At 46.5% G+C, this 18,650-nt stretch overlaps 1 protein-coding gene across 5 annotated transcripts in view; it reads left to right on the top strand.

The window, feature by feature from the left end:
- DVL3 (dishevelled segment polarity protein 3) overlaps positions 1–18,650 on the top strand; it is a 68,565-nt gene extending 49,915 nt beyond the window's left edge. Inside the window, exons 5-17 of one of the 5 annotated variants that reach the window (XM_084847673.1) lie at positions 636–771; positions 1,975–2,068; positions 2,310–2,379; positions 3,435–3,574; positions 6,982–7,058; positions 7,655–7,722; positions 8,359–8,409; positions 8,522–8,671; positions 9,947–10,078; positions 11,755–11,922; positions 12,332–12,544; positions 16,423–16,815; positions 17,233–18,650. In XM_084847673.1, the coding sequence (XP_084703799.1) occupies positions 636–771; positions 1,975–2,068; positions 2,310–2,379; positions 3,435–3,574; positions 6,982–7,058; positions 7,655–7,722; positions 8,359–8,409; positions 8,522–8,671; positions 9,947–10,078; positions 11,755–11,922; positions 12,332–12,544; positions 16,423–16,815; positions 17,233–17,264 (1,724 nt within the window). In that variant the 3' untranslated portion in view covers positions 17,265–18,650. Of the gene's footprint in view, positions 1–635; positions 772–1,974; positions 2,069–2,309; positions 2,380–3,434; positions 3,575–6,981; positions 7,059–7,654; positions 7,723–8,358; positions 8,410–8,521; positions 8,672–9,946; positions 10,079–11,754; positions 11,923–12,331; positions 12,545–16,422; positions 17,005–17,232 lie in introns of those variants that run through there. The other 4 variants (XM_084847670.1, XM_084847669.1, XM_084847672.1 and 1 more) reach the window with 4 other exon arrangements.

The raw sequence follows: 18,650 nt of genomic DNA, 5'->3' as shown, positions 1-18,650 counted from the left end.
TTTACCTTGGGAGCTCCACGTCTACTGCCCCCACCCCACCCCAAGTGTCTTTGCTCTGGTCTTACCCTGTAATCTGCTACAGCAACCCCATGCCCCTTCAAGGCTTACCTCCTTACACAGCTGGCCATGTTACCAAATGGGCAGGCTGATTATTCTCTTTTAAAATAGAGACGAAAAATGAATCTGACAAGCCAGTGTGGGGAGTGAACCTCCCTTGGAGCCATGTCTTGTTTGAAGTGAAAGTTGGGTTCACTTAGTTTTCTCCTAGTGGAAATAGTTTGCTTATATCAGTTGCTATGCTGTTGTATCCCTTCCCCCCCACCCCAAACTTTGACTATGCCATTCTCCCCATCCCTTTGGGTAGACTCAGACAGATAGTTTTCCTGCTGCATGCTGACTAATTTTGTTTGCAGTTGCTACAGAGGGCAGTCCAGTTTGCACAGTGTTCTGTGAAGATGCCATCATCTGCAGGCCCACCACACTTTCTGTCCCCAGATAGGTTGTGATTCCTCAGAGCTAGAACCACAGCTCCTTTTCCAGACAGTCAGTGGTTGGTTGCCTCTGTTTAATGTTTGGAAAGCTACCTCTTTTGTATTGTCCCTTCAACTGTTGACCCTCTCCTCCCTTTACTCCAGCAGCCAGGGTGAATGGAGCAGCCAAGGGGGAACGGCGGCGGGAACTAGGTGGCTATGAAAGCTCCTCCACCCTTATGAGTAGTGAACTGGAGACCACCAGCTTCTTTGACTCAGATGACGATGATTCCACCAGCAGGTACAGGAGGGTGCACGGTTTGGGAGAAAGTGACTGCAGGTTGGTGAAATGATAGAGACACTTCAGTTCCAGTTCCCTTTCTGAGCATAGGCTGATGATATGGACTGGTTTGGGCTGTTGAGTTGTCTCAACAGTCGTAGGTGTAACCTGAAACCTGCATGAAACCTAGTAGAGTATAACTCATTTAAGTCTATTCCATTTGCTCTACTCCATCTTAAGATTCTGACCACACAGACTTCATGACCTCTACATTAAGTCAGCCTTTTTTCTCCCCTTCCCTCTCCTCCACTGAACCTGCTTTTTGTAACATCTTGTCTAATGAAGAGATCGTGAGATCTTGCCCACAACTCCATTAGGTTGTTCCTAATAAAGGTCTTGCTTGACCATGGATTTTGCATTTCATATTAATATGTATTAAGCAAAGTAACTAATCAAAACCCCATGTAATCAACTAATCAAACTAATCAAACCTCATACAAGTTTGGGGCATGTCTCGGCATTGTGTACGTAAATTACTGTGTAACATGGTGATTTGTTCATTGGATAAAGACATTCTAATCCTAGGTGAACATTAGGTTAACATATAAGGTGGCACACACAGGATTGTTGCTGGTACTTCCTACAAATATTCCTGGGGTGAGGCTCTGAAAAATCTTGTTCATGGCACCTAAGCACTATCCTAAGACAGGCCTGCAGATTCCCTGCGGTCCTGTCAATGTACCCACCCTAATTGCTTTCAGGACTAAAATGGGTTCTTTATATTAGATGTCCTAAGTTATTGTCAACCACATTGAGTTATCAGAATCTCTTGCCCCAAACTGCCACAATTCCTACAGGCTTGATGGATCACCATGCTTGGGGAAGGAATTTCCCTGTGGAGTCATATTGGTCCCATAGTGTAGAATACCTTTCCCTGCAGTAGGTGGCTTGTCTCTCGCCAGATTATCCAAGTTGGTATATTTGCTCTTGGAACGCCTTTCTGTGATGGATCTACATCTCTGCCTGTTTCTACTGCATCATTTGATCTGTGTTTGCTGGGTGTGTTAGTGGATGAGATAACCCTGTCTTGTGCAGGAGATGGCTCTCCAGACTCTTCTAATTTTGTTCCTAGAACCCAGAGCTCATGTCTTCCATGGCTGCTAGGCTTTTGTGCCCTGTCCTGTTGGCAAGCTTGTGAATCATGCTTTTGCTTCTACATTGTAGGTTCAGCAGCTCCACAGAGCAGAGCAGCGCCTCCCGCCTGATGAGAAGGCACAAACGGCGTCGGCGGAAACAAAAAGTGCCACGTATAGAACGGGTGAGATGCCGTGGGAGGGTGTTTGGGGCAAGGATCGGTGCCACAAGTGGCCTCACAAACCTTAGGGCTTGGCCCAAATTCTAAGAATGGGGTAGGTGTGATCACAGATGGGAGAGCCTTTGAGAGCATTGTTGCCCCATCCTCTTCCCAGTTCCTGGATCCAGAGACTGTTGCCGTCACTGTTGTGGCTGGTGGGTAAGTTGTTATGTCTTGGGTTTTATTCTGTTTCCTTCTGTTGTAGTCCTCGTCCTTCAGCAGCATCACGGATTCTACCATGTCGTTGAATATTATCACGGTCACCCTCAACATGGGTAAGTACAGGTGGTTGCTTAAAGTGTTTTGGAAGGAAATGGGCAAGCTGATTTGCATAACACTGAGGCTAGGAAAGACCTTGGCATTTTTCTGACCCAGTACCCAGGCAAGATGTGTGTAAAAGCTTCCAAGGCAGATGTTCACCTGGGTGGGTTTCCCCTCACCCCCCCCCCCCGCCCCCCAAGCCTTGCTCCCCACCCCTTCCTCTCCAGCTTGTTCTGTGGCCAAGTGGTTCATATAATCGGGAGGCTGTGCTTAACTTTTAAAAAATTCCCTGAAGATATTAACCTAAACATGTAATCTAGTCTCATTAGCTCCCTTGAACATAGGCAGGGCAGGGTAAAAATTGTTGTTTTAAAAAACTGATTCTGTTGCAAGTTGTTCCCTTTTCCAGTCTTTTTGTTTTACTAGACCAGAAAGGTATTGTGACTATTTCTGAAATTCCCTTTTTGCCAATTTTGAATTCTAAACCCTCCTTCATCCATCATGGGTGCTTTCCAGGACCTTTTAAAGGCTCTGACTAGACCAGGGACTGAATGCGTCTTTGAGTCCCCTTCTTTCTCTTCTTAGAGTGTACTGTTCTGGCCCCTCTATGTGTGAGAGCCAGGGCAATTATCATGCCCCCATCCTCCCAAAAGAGCCTAATTATTTCCACTGAATACAATACAGGTTGTGTTTTTTCCTCCTTAAAATGTTGTGCCCTAGCCCACACATACTTGATTTTAGTTCAGACCTAATTACTGAAGAGCAAACTACTTGGATTTCTTCTGTAATCAATAAAATATTTCATAATGCAGCATCAAATGGGCTTTGCCATTTTTTTGCAAGTTCCCATTTTTAGCAGTTTTCTTTTAGCTTATAAATAAAACAAGATAATTTAGAATGACCCTCCCATCCTCCAAAATGTTTGCAGTCTGTCTCAGTTTTCTGTCATTTGAAAGATACCATAAGCAACAAGTTGTATAGCTACTTAGTATCTATTCCACTTCGCTAGTTAATTAGATGGTGCTAATTGGCTGGTGCTTTTCTTACTTGCACACACCTTTTTCTTCAGAGAAGTACAACTTCTTGGGCATCTCCATTGTCGGGCAGAGCAATGAGCGTGGTGATGGTGGCATCTATATTGGCTCCATCATGAAAGGAGGGGCTGTGGCAGCTGATGGAAGAATTGAGCCAGGAGACATGTTGTTGCAGGTATCTTTTTAAAGCTTTACTCTGAGAGCTCGAAATCCAAGAGGGCTTGCTTTCAAGGGGAAAAGCCAGGCTGTAGTATCTGTTATCCTGTGATAACAACCTCTGAATTCCAATTCAAGGGACAAAGTAGAAGTTGAAGTGAATTGTATGTCAACAGCCTTGGCAAGACAGGCTTTTCACTTATACCTAGAATATATGGGGAGAGTGAGTGTGCAGTGTTGGCATCTTTGGAGGGTGGAATTGACAGTTCCATAGAGAAGCACAGTGACCCATGAATGACCCAAAAGCCTTCCTTTTTTGCTTAAAAATAATCTTTAAGCAAGAATCAGCATTCATTCTGATGGTACTGGAAGAGATGGGTCCAAACTCATGGAAGCAAAAAATGCAATTGGTTGTCATGCATTTGGGATTTTCTACCTCTTCTTTCTTAACTCAAGGATATGATAGAGCTAAAGTAATATTTCTCCAAAGGCTTAAGGATACTGAGATGCAATCTCAGGTGGCTGGGATTAAGGTTTGTCAGTCTAATAAATACTATGCCTCTTTTATCCCTTCATACCTGTCTCTTCCAAAATATCTGGTAGATCTACCAAATATTAAAATGAGAGCAGCCTTCACTTGGGCAAGATTAAATGTTCTCCCTTTGGCAGATTGGGTGGGTTGGCATAAGGGGGTCCCTAAGAAGGATAGAGTATGTGATTATAATTCTGTATCAACTGAAGATGTTATCCATGTACTTTTAAAATGTTCTGTCTATAATGATCTTAGAACCAAATATATTTATCCATTAAAATCATTGAAGGGAAGGTCATCTTTTGTAAAGGTTTGTTTCCTATTGTCTAACACTGATAAATATGTATCTTTCAGAACATCTAAATTTCTTGTCAGTGCTTTATAGATGTGTGCTATGAAGTTTCAAGGATGTATGGAAAATTATTCGACTTCTGATGGTCTACTAGTAGAGTTTTAAATTGTAAAGTGATTACTTTTTTGCTGTAACTTTCTTTAATGGCAGTTTGCTAAGATACAGTAAACCCTTTGGATTCAGAATGACCCCAGATAATCACAATGGCTGATGGAATATCTTGTTGTGTAAGCAGTCCATAAATGGTTTGGTTGTTATCTCAAGATAAATCTGAGACGATGATGACCTCTAGATTTTGATTGTGCAAATGAGGCGTCAGAAGCTGGAAACTTGCCTGTTGAGAGGCAAGGACCAAACACTGCTGATCCTAGGGGCCAGAGTTTGGAGTAGACACATGGGTCAGAATCCAACGGGGTGCTTACACCCCCACTGATTCTCTTACACGCTGCTAATTCCATTGCACAAGCAGCCCCCACTGCTTGCACAACAGTGATTTGGCACTTCCTGGGCAGCCCTAAACAAGCAAACAAATGCTCCTTTCTGGAAGGAAGGAAAGAAGTCGGTGGAACTTGTATAAGGGAGCTCTACCTTCCCTGCCTTCTTCCAGAAAGAAGCATTTCCGCTCATTTTGGGGCTTCTCCTTGGAAGCAGTAAATGTCCCTTGCGTACATGGTGGGTCCTGTTTGCGCAACAGAATTGGCAATTCATCCACCAGATTTGGGGGATAAAGGTATCAGCAGGAATGTAGGCACCCCATTGGATTCTGCCTATGGTTAAGAACATACAAAGAGCCATGCTGGATAAGACTAAGGGTCCATCTCGTCCAGCATTCTGTTCACACAGGCCCCATCTACATGAGCCTTTTACTCCAGGGCGGCTGTTAGTCATGGTCCCTCGGGACAGATGACGCAGTCGTCACTTCACAGCCATCCGTGGTTTTCTCCCAGAAACTGCGGATTTCCAGGGTGGCGTTTTGCTGCGATTTTTTGCGTTTGCTGCAGGTTAGTTGCAGATCATCTGTCCTTTCCCCGAACCGACTTTGCATTTTGTTGTGGGCGTGTTGTAGGTGTGTGCACTGCTTGCATTGCTCTGTGACGCCCCTTTTCCCCCCGGCCCTTCACAGATGCGAGGGTGTTTTCAGTTATTTAATCACACTTCCACACATTTTTGCAGCTTCGTATATTCGCAAATGGTTGTCTTTAGACTCAGTGGCCACCATTTTGGAGCGATAGGTAGGCACGTACCACTCACGCTTGTGGGTGCGAACCATCGCGAGAGTCTCAGGCTGGGGAAATGACAGATGGCATGGAAATGAAGGAGCACAGAACAACTAATTTTTAACGAGGGAGGGAAAGACACAACTGAAGCCCTAAAATACAAAACAGCCAATGAAGTGTTGCACCCCCATGCACATGGGACTGCACTGCTGCACATTTAAGTATAATGGCAAAAAATGGGCATGGCAAGTCTGTTAGGGAAGCGGGCAGTAAATCGCGAGTGTATCGTAGGGGATGCTAGTTCGAGGCTGAATTGCTGCGCAGTTGTGACGGGGTGGGGGGTGAAAGCGGTGCCATGTAGATGGGGCCACGGTGGCCACCCAGCCGCCTTTGAGAAGCCCACAAGCAGGAGATGAGTGCAGTAGTGACCTCGTGCTCATATTCCCCAGCAATTAGTGTACATATGTATGCTGCCTCTGATACTGAAGGTAGCATATAGTATATTATATACTATATTATATAGCACCAGGACTAGTAGCCATTGATAGCCTTATCCTCCATGCATTTGTATAGCCCCCTTTTAAAGCCATCCAAATTGGTGGCCATCATTACATCTTGTAGAAGTGAATTCTATAGTTTAACTATGAAATATGTGAAGAAGTCCATCCTTTTATCTGTCCTGAATCTCTCACCAGTCAGCTTCATGGGATTACCCTGGGTTCTAGTATTATGAGAGAGGGAGAAAAATGTCTCCCTATCCACATTCTCCACACCATGTATAATTTTGTATTCCTCTATCATGCCCCCCCTTACTTGCCTTTTTTCTAAGCTAAACAATCCCAGATGTTGGAACCTTCCCTCATAGGGGAGTTGCTCCAGTCCCTTGATCATTTTAGTTGCCCTTTTCTGAACCTTTTGCAGCTCTACAATATCTTTTTTGGGTGCCATGACCAGAAGTATACACAGTATTCCAAGTGTGGTCACACCATGTATTTGTATAAGGGCAGTATGACATTGGCAGTTTTATTTTTGATTTCCTTCCTAATTATGCCTAACAAGGAGGTTGTCAATTTCACAGCAGCCACAAGCTGGGTCAACATTATATCCATGCACAAGGTCCCAGGCTCATTCCCTGGCATCTCCTCTTTGAAAGGATCTTGGGTAGCAGGGATGGGAAAAGCCTCTTGCCTGAAGCCATTGCCCGTCAGAGTAGACAATACTGGGCTAGATGGGTCAATGATCTGACTCTGCATCAGGCAGCTTTGTGTGTTTGTATATTACATATACACTTTTGTCGGGCTCACACATTTTATCTATCCTTGCAGGTGAATGATATCAACTTTGAGAACATGAGCAACGACGATGCTGTGAGAGTGCTTAGGGAGATTGTGCACAAGCCAGGGTAGGTGGCCTTTCCTCCCTCCTCAGCCCCAGGGCATCTTGCAATGCAGGCTTGAGTGCTGTGGTTTGATGATGCAACCCCTCCTCATTGTCTAAGCAGTGCCCTCTGGGTCTAGAGCCATCTTGGAATGCTGGCTGTGCAAAGCAGGCTCAGGGCGTCATGCTTGGAGGACAGTTAATGAAATAACAGAGCAAGAAATACCGTTCTGCCAGAAAAGATAGCCCAAGGCTACCCATTCATGTGTGAGCAAAGAGAATGTCACCAGCCATCATTTGTTCTAGATGCACCATAATTTGGGTTTTACGAATTTTGTTAATGTTGAGTGACAGGCTCTCTGGCCTTGACACTTCATTTCCCCTTTCTGCACTATTAAAAGTCCCCAAAGCAAGTAAGAGTCTCTCAGCAGTTTCCCTGTTTTGTTCTATCAGGGTATCCCAGCACTGAGTTTTAAGACAGTATTTTTAGTGGGCAGAAAACTGGGTGGGATTTCTTCTTTCTTGTTCTGTGAAGGCTCGAAATGCCACCATGGATGCCCACTCCATGAACTAGGCTTAGCGAGGCTGGTAGCAGTGACAGCCTTTGTGTTTCTGCTGCAGGCCCATCACGTTGACAGTTGCCAAGTGTTGGGATCCCAGCCCCAGGGGCTGCTTCTCATTACCCAGGAGTAAGTGCTTTGCTTTTGTTTGTTTGTTTGCTTAGTGTTGCGCTTGAGGGCTGATTTTGTATCGTATCAAGTGGTAATAAAGTTTTTCCTGGATTATACTACTACAAGGATGCAGATGGAGGTTGAATGTTTGAATGCTTCTTCTCTGGGGTGGAGGGGTGACTCCTTGCACCTAGAAAAGTAGCACTTTGGGGAGAAGTCTAGGTTGAACCCTCTTCCTGGGGATGCTAGTTTTCTATATGTAGAGAGACTTTGAGGTGTGATCCCTCCCCGGTAGCTTGTAGAGGTACAGTCCTGGAGAAACTTTACTCCTTCTTTCTGCTGACTGCATAAATGGGCTCCGAGTGTCTGGAAAAGTTATGGAGGTTCTGAACCGTTCTTTCTCTGACCCTCTGTGCTGCTGTCAATTCCTATCTCCCTCTGTGCTGCCACTTTCTGTCACCCCGTGCCCAGTCAGTCCTCTCCTCCCTCATCTCATCCGAGTTGAGCCACCAAGTTAGCGGCCAATTCCCTGCATGGAAGCAACACCCCACATATACCTCTCAGGCCTCCTGATCCACACCTGCCACAACTACAGAGGGAGCTTCTCCCTCTGTAGCCCTGTTGCTGATCCTCCCTCTCTTCTTTCTCCCCCAGTTGCTCCCCAGCGGATCTGGGCTGGGCCAGACTCTCCATGCTCCGATCCGGGTGAGTCCCGGCCGATGGTGGGGAAGGACAGGGCTGCCCAGAGGTGTTGGGTTCGGTGAGGGGGATGGCTATTGAGGAGGGGACTTCCTCACATCCTATGTGTTCCCTTTAGGTGAGCCCATCCGACCCATTGACCCAGCAGCCTGGGTTTCCCACACCGCAGCGATGACTGGCACCTACCCAGCGTACGGTATGAGCCCATCCATGAGCACAATCACTTCCACCAGCTCCTCCATCACCAGCTCCATCCCAGAAACCGAACGTAAGTCTTTGTGCCTGTGTGTTCCCACCCCGCTTGGCTTCCAGTCACCCGCACGCCATGCCTGATAGGAGCAATACACGCACATGGGCAAAAAGCCAGTTTGAGGGTTGGAAGAAGGGTCTGCTCCTCCCCAAAGGATGACTTTCCCCTTAGCTCCTTGGTGTGGGGTGTTTGTTTCATCTTCTGTAAAGCATTTGGAATGCTTTAGGGGCTAAATATTTCAAATGTGGAACTAGAGGAGAGAGGCACATGGAGGTAGCCAGGAGGAGTGGCTTGTGTGATGCTCAACTAAGCAAAAGGTAGCAGGTTTGTTTATATGATTGCTCACCTTGGGATTATGAGCTTTCCTGATGTGTTTATATGATCAACGTGAGAATCAGGTGAATTCCACGAAGGGAAGAGAACCCCTGCAAACATCTTGACTTGTCTCCTTTAGACAAGCCATCACATCAGCAAGCAGCAGTGTGATCGTCTTTTCAACGCAGGGGGAGATGGAGTGCTGTCCTTCCTAGGGATGCATTGTGGCCTATGAATGGCTTGAGATAATGACTGTGTGTGGTGCTGAAGCACTGTGGAGTCCTTTGTACAAAGGGCTTGCTGATTTAGGATGAGGAAGAGTTGCAGAACAACCCTGAGTAGCTTGGATTGCTCAAATGCATGACTCTGCACATGCTGAAAGATGTCGGTAGATGTGATATCATACCAGAATAGGAGAACTTACCTCTGTTCTGAAAGAGAGCTCAGGAACAAAGAGAGGACAGGATATTGTTGGAAACGATGTGAATTGTGCAGAAAACAGCAATGGTATGGACAGTGCTGGCCTCTGATTGGGTTTTGGCCAGGGGCTAACCTTTCAGCATAGTGGGATCACCTGATGCTGTGGCATTATTGCAGTTAGGTAAGCGTGTACCTGATCTGTGCCTGGCTAGCCTGTTCTGAGCTTTCTAAAGGAAGAGCTGAGTTAGAAGGATAAATAGGCTGGACTGCACTGGAGACTGTAAGACTACAGCTAACGATTTATCAGAGAAAGGCAAACGGTGGCCTGAACTTTCTCACCCACCCAGTATGAGATGTACATACCAAAAGGCACTGGCAGGTGGGCTGCCAGGAGGAGTTCTGTTCAGAGAGGGATTGCAGAAGCGGAATAGCTTTTGGGGCATGCCTGTGATGTATTGTTGCCTGGCCCTCATCGCTCTGTGTGTGGCACCTCCATGCGCTCCTCTGCCTTTCCATCCCCTCTCATCTTTGCTTCCCTTCCCTCCGTCCGACCCACAGGCCTCGATGACTTTCACCTGTCCATCCACAGCGACATGGCCACCATCGTCAAAGCCATGGCCTCGCCAGAGTCAGGGTTGGAGGTACGTGACCGGATGTGGCTGAAGATCACCATCCCCAATGCTTTCATTGGTAAGGCTTGGCCTCTGCCCAAACGGAGCCCGGGAGTGTTGTGGGAGGGACGCTTGTCGTTCAGCGTGTCTCCCAGGCAGCTACGGTGTTAACTTTTATTTCAGATAAATGAAATGTCACCTTGTAAGGAGGACAAGTTAACTCTGGGGAACAGCATGCAAATCTGTTCATCTTCAGAGATGCTTCTCTTGCAGAATTATCCATGGAATCTGGTGCTAAATTTGGATTCTTAAGAATCTCCGCTTTCACTCTTAAAAAAAAATAATTCTAATCCTTGTGATTAGGCTGAGGAATAATAATTAAAAAAATAATAATATATAATATTTAGGATTCGTTTAGGGCATTTCAAGTGTTCAGTGTGCTTCATGTCATCTTAATGCAACACCCCTGTAAGGTAGGCCATATTATGTAGGCCATATTATGTCTAGAGATGGAATGGGCGAGGAGCTGAGGCTGAAGAGAATAATGGCTTGTCTAAACTGAATTCAAGGCTGCGAAGAGATTTTGGACCACAAAATTCATAGTTCACAACTCTCCCTCTGAGCCACAGCACTGCACTAGGTGTGCCAAGGTGTGGTTAAACAAGTCAGGAGGAGCTTCTGCACCTTGTCTGGATCAACTGCTGCTTTGCCAAGACCTTTGGACAACAAAGATGATCAGGGGACTGGAAACAAAGCCCTTTGAAGAGAGACTGAAAGAACTGGGCATGTTTAGCCTTGAGAAGAGAAGACTTGAGGGGAGATATGATAGCACTCTTCAAGTACTTGAAAGGTTGTCACAGAGAAGAAGGCCAGGATTTCTTCTTGATCATCCCAGAGTGCAGGACACGGAATAATGGGCTCAAGTTACAGGAAGCCAGATCCTGGCTGAACATCAGGAAAAACTTCCTGACTGTAAGAGCAATACGACAGTGGAACCAATTACCTGGGGAGGTGGTGGGCTCTCCCACACTGGAGGCCTTCAAGACGAGGCTGGACAGCCATTTGTCAGGGATGCTCTGACTTGGATTCCTGCATTGAGCAGGGGGTTGGACTTGATGGCCTTGTAGGCCCCTTCCAACCCTACTATTCTATGATTCTATGATTCTCTCCTCACCACTTCCCATGCTGTTCCAATGTGTACTAACTGCTACCTGACGTATGCTTCCCACTTTGCTAACACAGAGCTCCCAGTCAAAATTCTTCAGGTTCAGAATGAATCATGCAAGTAGTATATGTTTAGTAGTCCTAAACCGTATCTATATCCACCACTAATAAAATAGGACAGAAGTTTAGTGTTCTTTGGCTGCAGTTTTGTACACCCTGAACACAGTGGGCTTTACATCCAAGTAAGGGTGCATATATCAGGCTGGGCATGGAGACCGTGGGACTCCTTGACACACCATGTGAATGGATCTTTCTATAGAGCAGGGGTGGGGAACCTGTGGCCCTCCAGATGTTGCTGGACTACAGCTCCCACAGTCCCTGACCATTGGCCATACTGGTTTGGGCTGATGGGGGCTGGGGTTAAACCACATCCAGAGGGCCACGGTCTTCCACTCCACTGCTGTAGTACCCAATGACTTGAACCATGGCAGCAACAGGAGGCTTGAGGCAGCCTGTCTCCTCCCTTCTTTCAGATGACCTGCTGTGCCCGTCCTGCCTTGCTGAGTCCCTGTTGCTTCTGTCTCTTGACAGGGTCTGATGTGGTAGATTGGCTGTACCATCATGTGGAAGGGTTCACAGACCGGCGAGAATCCCGCAAGTATGCCAGCAACCTGCTGAAGGCCGGCTATATCCGACACACTGTCAACAAGATTACCTTCTCGGAGCAATGCTACTACATCTTTGGCGATCTCTGCGGCAGTATGACCCCTGTTTTGGCACTGGGCTGGGGTGGTGTGGGGAGGGATGATGGTGGAGCAAACCCCGTCAGAGGGTGGTACTTGCCAGCTCTCATGTGGCAATCTGTTTCCTGGGTGAGCAGAAGTACAAGGGCACACAGAGCGGACTCCTGTAGATTGCTCAAGCCTTTCCCTTTTGTCCAGCCTCATGGCAGCTTGACGTGGCAGTCACCCCCTCTGGAGAGCTTTAATTTCCAAGCACTAATCCTCATCATGAAGTAATCATCTTCCCATATCATTTGTCCCTCCCCACTCTACTTTTTAGTTCAGCTGTAATTTAATAGGTGAGAGATGAAGATAAGGCCGCCTTGTGCCCCTGCATAACTGCCAATTCCTAGTAACCTTTGTCCTTTTTCTATCCCTTTTTGCAGACATGGCCAGCCTGTCCTTGCATGACCACGATGGATCCAGTGGTGCATCTGACCAGGACACATTGGCTCCATTACCCCACCCAGGAGCTGCCCCGTGGCCCATGGCTTTCCCATACCAGTACCCGCCACCCCATCCGTACAACCCCCATCCTGGATTTCCTGATCCAGGCTACAGCTATGGAGGGGGCAGTGCAGGCAGCCAGCACAGTGAAGGTAAATGTGTACCAGCTAGAACATGCACAGGACTTCTGCCTGCACTCTAAAGAACATTGTATCTGCTGGTAATTGACTTGGCTTGTTGAGTTTGAACAATTGAGTTTCCTCTGAGGAGCAGCCTTGTTTCTGCCTGACGAGTGATGGGCCCGGTCTGTTTTGGATTATTTTATTCCGCCAGACCTCCATTAGGGTCAAGATCCTGAGTATGTTAGAACCTGTATGTGCTCAGTTGTGATCCTCTTTTAGTATCTTATGATCAAGGCCTGGAAGACAAAGGCACACTGAACCTTTAGTAGCTGATCTGAAGGCTGTGTGAATTGATTAGACTTTGGGGGATTTCCTTTAGGTGGGAGAAGCTTGCTGAAATAAAGGAAAACAGAGTCTTATCTGTAGTAGCTCCCACATTATGGAATGCCTTGCCCAAGGAAATCTATTTGGCTCCTACTTCGGTGGTGGTTTGATGCTGCCTAAATGCTTTTATTTCGGCAACCCTGAGTGTCAATAGACATGTAGACAGAGGTGATCTGGTAGACATTGTTTACTTGGATTTCCAAAAGGCTCTTGACAAAGTCCCTCACCAAAGACTCCTGAGCAAACTTAGCAGTCATGGAATAAGAGGGTTAAAGAACACAAAGCAGAGAATAGGAATAAACGGTACCTTTTCCCAATGGAGGGAAGTAAATAGTGGGGTCCCACAGGGAATCTGTATCTGTATTCAACTTGTTCATAAATGATCTGGAATTAGGAGTGAGCAGTGAAGTGGCCAGGTTTGCTGATGACAACAAATTTTTAGGGTGGTTAAAACAAAAAGGAATTGTGGGGCGCTCCTGAAGGATCTCTTCAAAGTGGGAGAATGGGCATCCAGATGGCAAATGCACTTCTGTGTAAGTAAGTGTAAAGTGATGTAGGGTGGGGCAAAAAAATCTCAACTTCAGGTATAACCTGATGAGATCTGAGCTAGCAGTGACCGACCAAGGAAGAGATCTTGGGACTGTGGTGAACAGCTTGATGAAAATGTGAACCCAGTGTGCAGCCACTGTAAAAAAGGCAAACTCCATGTTAGGCACAATTAGGGAGGGAATAAAAAATAAAACTGCCGATGTCATACTGCCCTTATACAAATACATGGTGTGACCACACTTGGAATACTGTGTACAGTTCTGGTCACGGCACCCAAAAAAGGATATTGTAGAGCTGGAAAAGGTGCAAAAAAGGGCAACTAAAATGATCCAGGGGCTAAAGCAAGTCCCCAATGAGGGAAGGTTCCAACATCTGGCATTGGTCAGCTTAGAAAAAAGGCAAATGAGGGACATGATAGAGATGTACAAAATTATACATGGTGTGGAGAATGTGAATAGGGAGACATTTTTCTCCCTCTCTCATAATACTAGAACCCAGGGCATCCCATGTAGCTGATTGGTGGGAGATTCGGGGCAGATAAAAGGAAGTACTACTTCACACAGCACATAGTTAAACTATGGAATTTGCTACCACAGGATGTAGTGATGGCCACCAATTTGGATGGTTTTAAAAGGGGGTTGGACAAATTCCTGGAGGAAAAGGCTATCCATGGCTTCCTGATGGCGATGTGCTAGGTCCAGTACCAGAGGCAGTGAGCCTCTGTACACCAGTTGCTGGGGAACATGAGCAGGAGGGTGCTGTTGCACTCATGTCCTGCTCGTGGGTTCCTGGTCGACAGCTGGTTGGCCACTGTGTGAACAGAATGCTGGACTAGATGGACTCTTGGTCTGATCCAGCATGGCTCTTCTTATGTTCTTATGATTGATTTGCCTTTTGCCCCTTTGGGAATGTTTTACTTCCTGTGTGATCATGCATTTGTTTTAAATTAGTGTTTCGTTGTTTTTAATTTCCGAAGGGTAGCTGTGTAGTCTAATGCAGCAAAAACAACAAAGAGTCTTGTGGGACTTTAACCAGTGTGGTGTAGCAGTTAGAGTGTTGGACTGGGACTCATGAGATCCTGGTTCTTTTCCCCACTCGGCCATGAAGCTCACTGGGTGACTTTGGGCCAGCCTAACCCACCTCACAGGGTTGTTGTGAGGATAAAATGGAGAGGTGGATGACCATGTGAACCACTTTGGCTTCCTTGAAAGAGGAAAAATGGCGGGATATAAATGTAATAATAATAAAAGATTAACAAAAAATAAATGTGTTGGTCTTTAAGGTGCCACAAGGCTCTTTCTTAATGGTTTTTAGTTGTATGCTGCTTTGGACAGCTTATGGGAGCTGGTAAAGAGGGATATGAGTGGGACAAATAAATACATGACAACATAAGCATGACATAGCTGGATCAGATCAAGATCTCCTTAGTCTAGCATTCTGTTTCCAACAGAGGCCAGCCAGATGCTTCAGACAATGCACAAGCAGGGCATTAAGGCAATCATCCTCCCCTGTTGTTTGTCCCTAGCATATGGTATTCAGAGATATACTACCTCAGAAAGTGGAGGTTCCATTAAGATCTGCTTGTGCATATTTCCAGAAGAATATGCCTGCTTTCTTGCTTTCTCTGTGAAACTCGTAAGCACAGACATCTCTATTTTGTTGCATTTAGTCTTGGGCACATATGCATGATTACAGTTACCCTCCCATCACAAGAGCTGACATAAGTTTAAGGAGCACCCAGCAGTTTTCTTGGTTCTAATTATGAGGCTCCTTCCTCCACTGTACTCTCCCTGGGAAAATGCCCTTTGGGCCAAATGACATCTTTGGTGGCGGTGGCCCATAGATACACCCACCAGAGATGGTACATTCAGTAAGATGGGTACAAGTGAATAGAAGCTGTGGGGAACGTAAAGTAAAACTAAGAAGATAATTTCCTGGCCAATAAAAACTGAAGGGAAATAAGAGATCAGGAGAAAACTGCAAATATACACAAGTAACAATAATGTAATAAGATTTATAAAATATTTATAAAAATTTATAAAAACGTAGCTAAAATTGCACAACAGAGGGTGCAAGTAAAAGTCAATTTTTGAACCAACTTCTCAGGAATATGGACGAATTATAAGGCAGACAAAACATTTCACAACCTATTCATACTTTCAAATTATAAGGGCAAATAGTACAATTTAATTTAGGTGTTTGCCAAATGCATTTCAACTGGATAGTCTTCAGTGGCAGATTTACAAGACTTCAAATGTCTGCTTCACTATGGATCCAAAACATCCAAAATCAGAAGTAGTATCACTCAGGGCATATGCTTTTGGGGGGTAAAATCTAGAAATAATTGATTTACCTCTGACTGTTTTTTTCCCATTATTTGCAAAAATCCCATCAACTTTGCTTCAAATAAAGCTCACCATATACTTGGAGTGGATGTTGTGAAACACTCCTCTGCTCAGGCCAGTATGGTCTGAATGAAAGTTTTAAATTCAAAGTTGAAGCAGCAAGCATCTATAAAAGTAGATCAAACCAGATTTGTTTCTCAGCTTTCCCTAAATATTCCAAAATTTTAAATAACCCAGTTGGGGTTGCTGTGGGGAACTTGGCAGAGGCTGGATGATGGATCATGTTAAGCCCTTAAGCTTTTTAAAAGGAACAGGCAGATTCATGGAGAATTAGGTCTGTCATTTGCTATGAACTGGTGTAGGTAAATGGAATATCTGCCTGATGCTGGGGTTACAGAGGAGCAGTGATGCCTTCATGCCTTGCATGCAGAAGTATCTGGCTGGCCATTTTTGGTAACAGAACACTAGACTAGGTGGACCTCTGGTCTGATCCAGCCAAACGATACTTGCATTCCTGTGAGATTCTTCATGCCTGTTCTAGTGAGCCTGGCCCTCTCCCCACCCCACCCCTCTTAAGCAGCTAAGAACATTCCATAGCAGGCACCTCCCTGATTCCTCTTCCCTGTGCAGGAAGTCGGAGCAGTGGCTCAAACCGCAGCGGCAGTGAGAGAAGGAAGGAGCGAGAGCCCAAGGCCGGCGAGTCCAAGTCGGGCGGTAGTGGCAGCGAGTCGGACCACACCAGCCGCAGCAGCATGCGGCGGGAGCGAGCAGCCAGTGAGCGCTCAGTGCCGGCCAGCCAGCGCAGCCACCACTCGATGGCCCACAGCATCCGCAGCCATCACAGCCAGCAGTCGTATGGGCCTCCCGGCCTCCCGCCTCTCTACAGCGCCCCCATGCTCCTGATGCCTCCGCCGCCTTCTGCCCTGGGGCCCCCAGGTGCTCCCCCGGGCCGAGACCTGGCCTCTGTGCCCCCTGAACTGACGGCCAGTAGACAGTCATTCCGAATGGCCATGGGCAACCCCAGTGAGTTCTTTGTGGATGTAATGTGAAACACCGTCCTTTCCTCTGTCCCCGTGTTTGCTGCCCCCATCAGTGTGTCTCCTAGGAACAGCCCAGACGCAGTCTGTGTGGGATGTCCTTTTTTGTTTTGGTCTTGGTAATTATGAAAAGGGAAAACAAAATAAACTGAACTAAAAGTTTTGATTCTAATCCCTGCCTGCGATTGGGCCCAGCAGCCTCTCCTGACCACCCCGGACTTGATGGCGGAGGCGAGCCCGCCTTGCTTGTGCCAGTCCCCTAACACTTTCTCTAACCCATTAATCTGCATCTGCCTGGGGCCTCTGCTGCTCGCCTGTGTTTTCTGCACCAGCTCACTGTTCCTGCCCTAAACACATACCCTCTTTCTTCTCGCCCCTTTTTGTGTTCCTTTCTGTTGAGCAGCCAAGAATTACGGGGTGTTTGACTTCCTTTGAGCTGGCCGCCCGTGGTGGGGAGAGCCCCAGCGGCTCCCCCCAAGAGAGGAAGACGCAGAGTCCTACGGGCAGGCACTTGGGCCCATGCGGGGGCTGAAGATGGCTTCTTTTCCTACAGGTGGAAGATGCCCCCCTTGTCCATCACCCCGGAAGGGGAGCAGGGCTAAGATCCAGCTGTGTTTGTCTTCAGTCTGATAAATGTAGCAACTCGGTGGCCACTCACATGAGGCTGTGAGGGGAAGGTGAGCCCCTGCTCTCTGCGGCAGGCCTGCTGAAAGGGCCTCTGTGCTGAGGGCCTCTCCAGGGAAGCGCCAGAAGCTACTGGGAGGCTCACAGTCTGCCTTGATTCTTTGCCTCCTCTTGACTGGGGCCAATAGCGAGAGTGCCAGCCCATTGTATCGACTGTCAGACCATGCTCCCAAAGGCAGCACAGGCACAAGCGCCATCCTCTCCTCCTGGAAAAGGCTTCCTGATATGCCACATCACCACAAACTAAACACAAAGAAAACCTCTGTCTCCATACACCAGGCTTTTCCTACATCAGCACTGCTAGTCAGCCATCTTCTTGCTGTGTTTCTTCTACTTCAGGTGTCCTAGTAGAGCCCTTTTTCACCTTTTTGCATGCAGATCTGTCTTTTTGTTAGCTTTTCAGTCTCGTGTCTCTTCATTTGAGAGGTCTGAGTCACTTCCCATCCCCAATCTCATTCACTGTTCCATTTAAACTTCATGCCTCCTGACTACATATCCTGGGATCAGCGCACATTGGTGCTTCCTCTTCTCCTTTTTTCTTTGAGAACGACATCTCTTTCATCCTGTTTTCTTTTAACAATCCCAAAACTGAAAAAAGTGAGGGAAGAGGGTGGGAGAGGGGAGAGAGAATAACTCATAATGATTAGGGGGTGGACCTAATCTCTATGGAATGCAGTTATTGCTGGCATAATTATTTTTCCTTCTGGGAGGTTGTGAGCATGATTAACCCTTATGTACATATGCTGCAATTTTGAAAACACTATTGGCCCAATAATTCAGCTTCCAATTCATATTTTTAGCAAAACAAGTTTCTGGATCTACATGGTTGTGAAGATAAACTTGCAGGTGTGTGGACAAAGCCTTTGAAATCTCCTAAGGCAGAAGAGTTCCCATGTGTGCGTATTCCATGGGCTAGAGGATTGCCTCAGATGTTTCCTCCACCAGGGTTTGCAGAAGAGTTGCTGCGTGTTTTTCCCCGTGAGTTAGAGGAGTGCCCCAATCAGTCCCTGCACCATGATTAGTAGCAACAGAATAAACAAGTGGGACTTGCAACAAAATGTTGCAGTGTGGAGTGCTTCTGGTCTCCTCCCATAACTTCATTCCATTCCCCATCCCACCCAGTTTTCTTCTCAACAG

This window comes from Heloderma suspectum, chromosome 3 (assembly GCF_057233095.1).
Source record: "Heloderma suspectum isolate Gila_16-S chromosome 3, 16-S_ref, whole genome shotgun sequence".
Taxonomy (NCBI): Eukaryota; Metazoa; Chordata; class Lepidosauria; order Squamata; family Helodermatidae; genus Heloderma; species Heloderma suspectum.
This window is presented reverse-complemented; position numbering and strand designations above follow the sequence as displayed.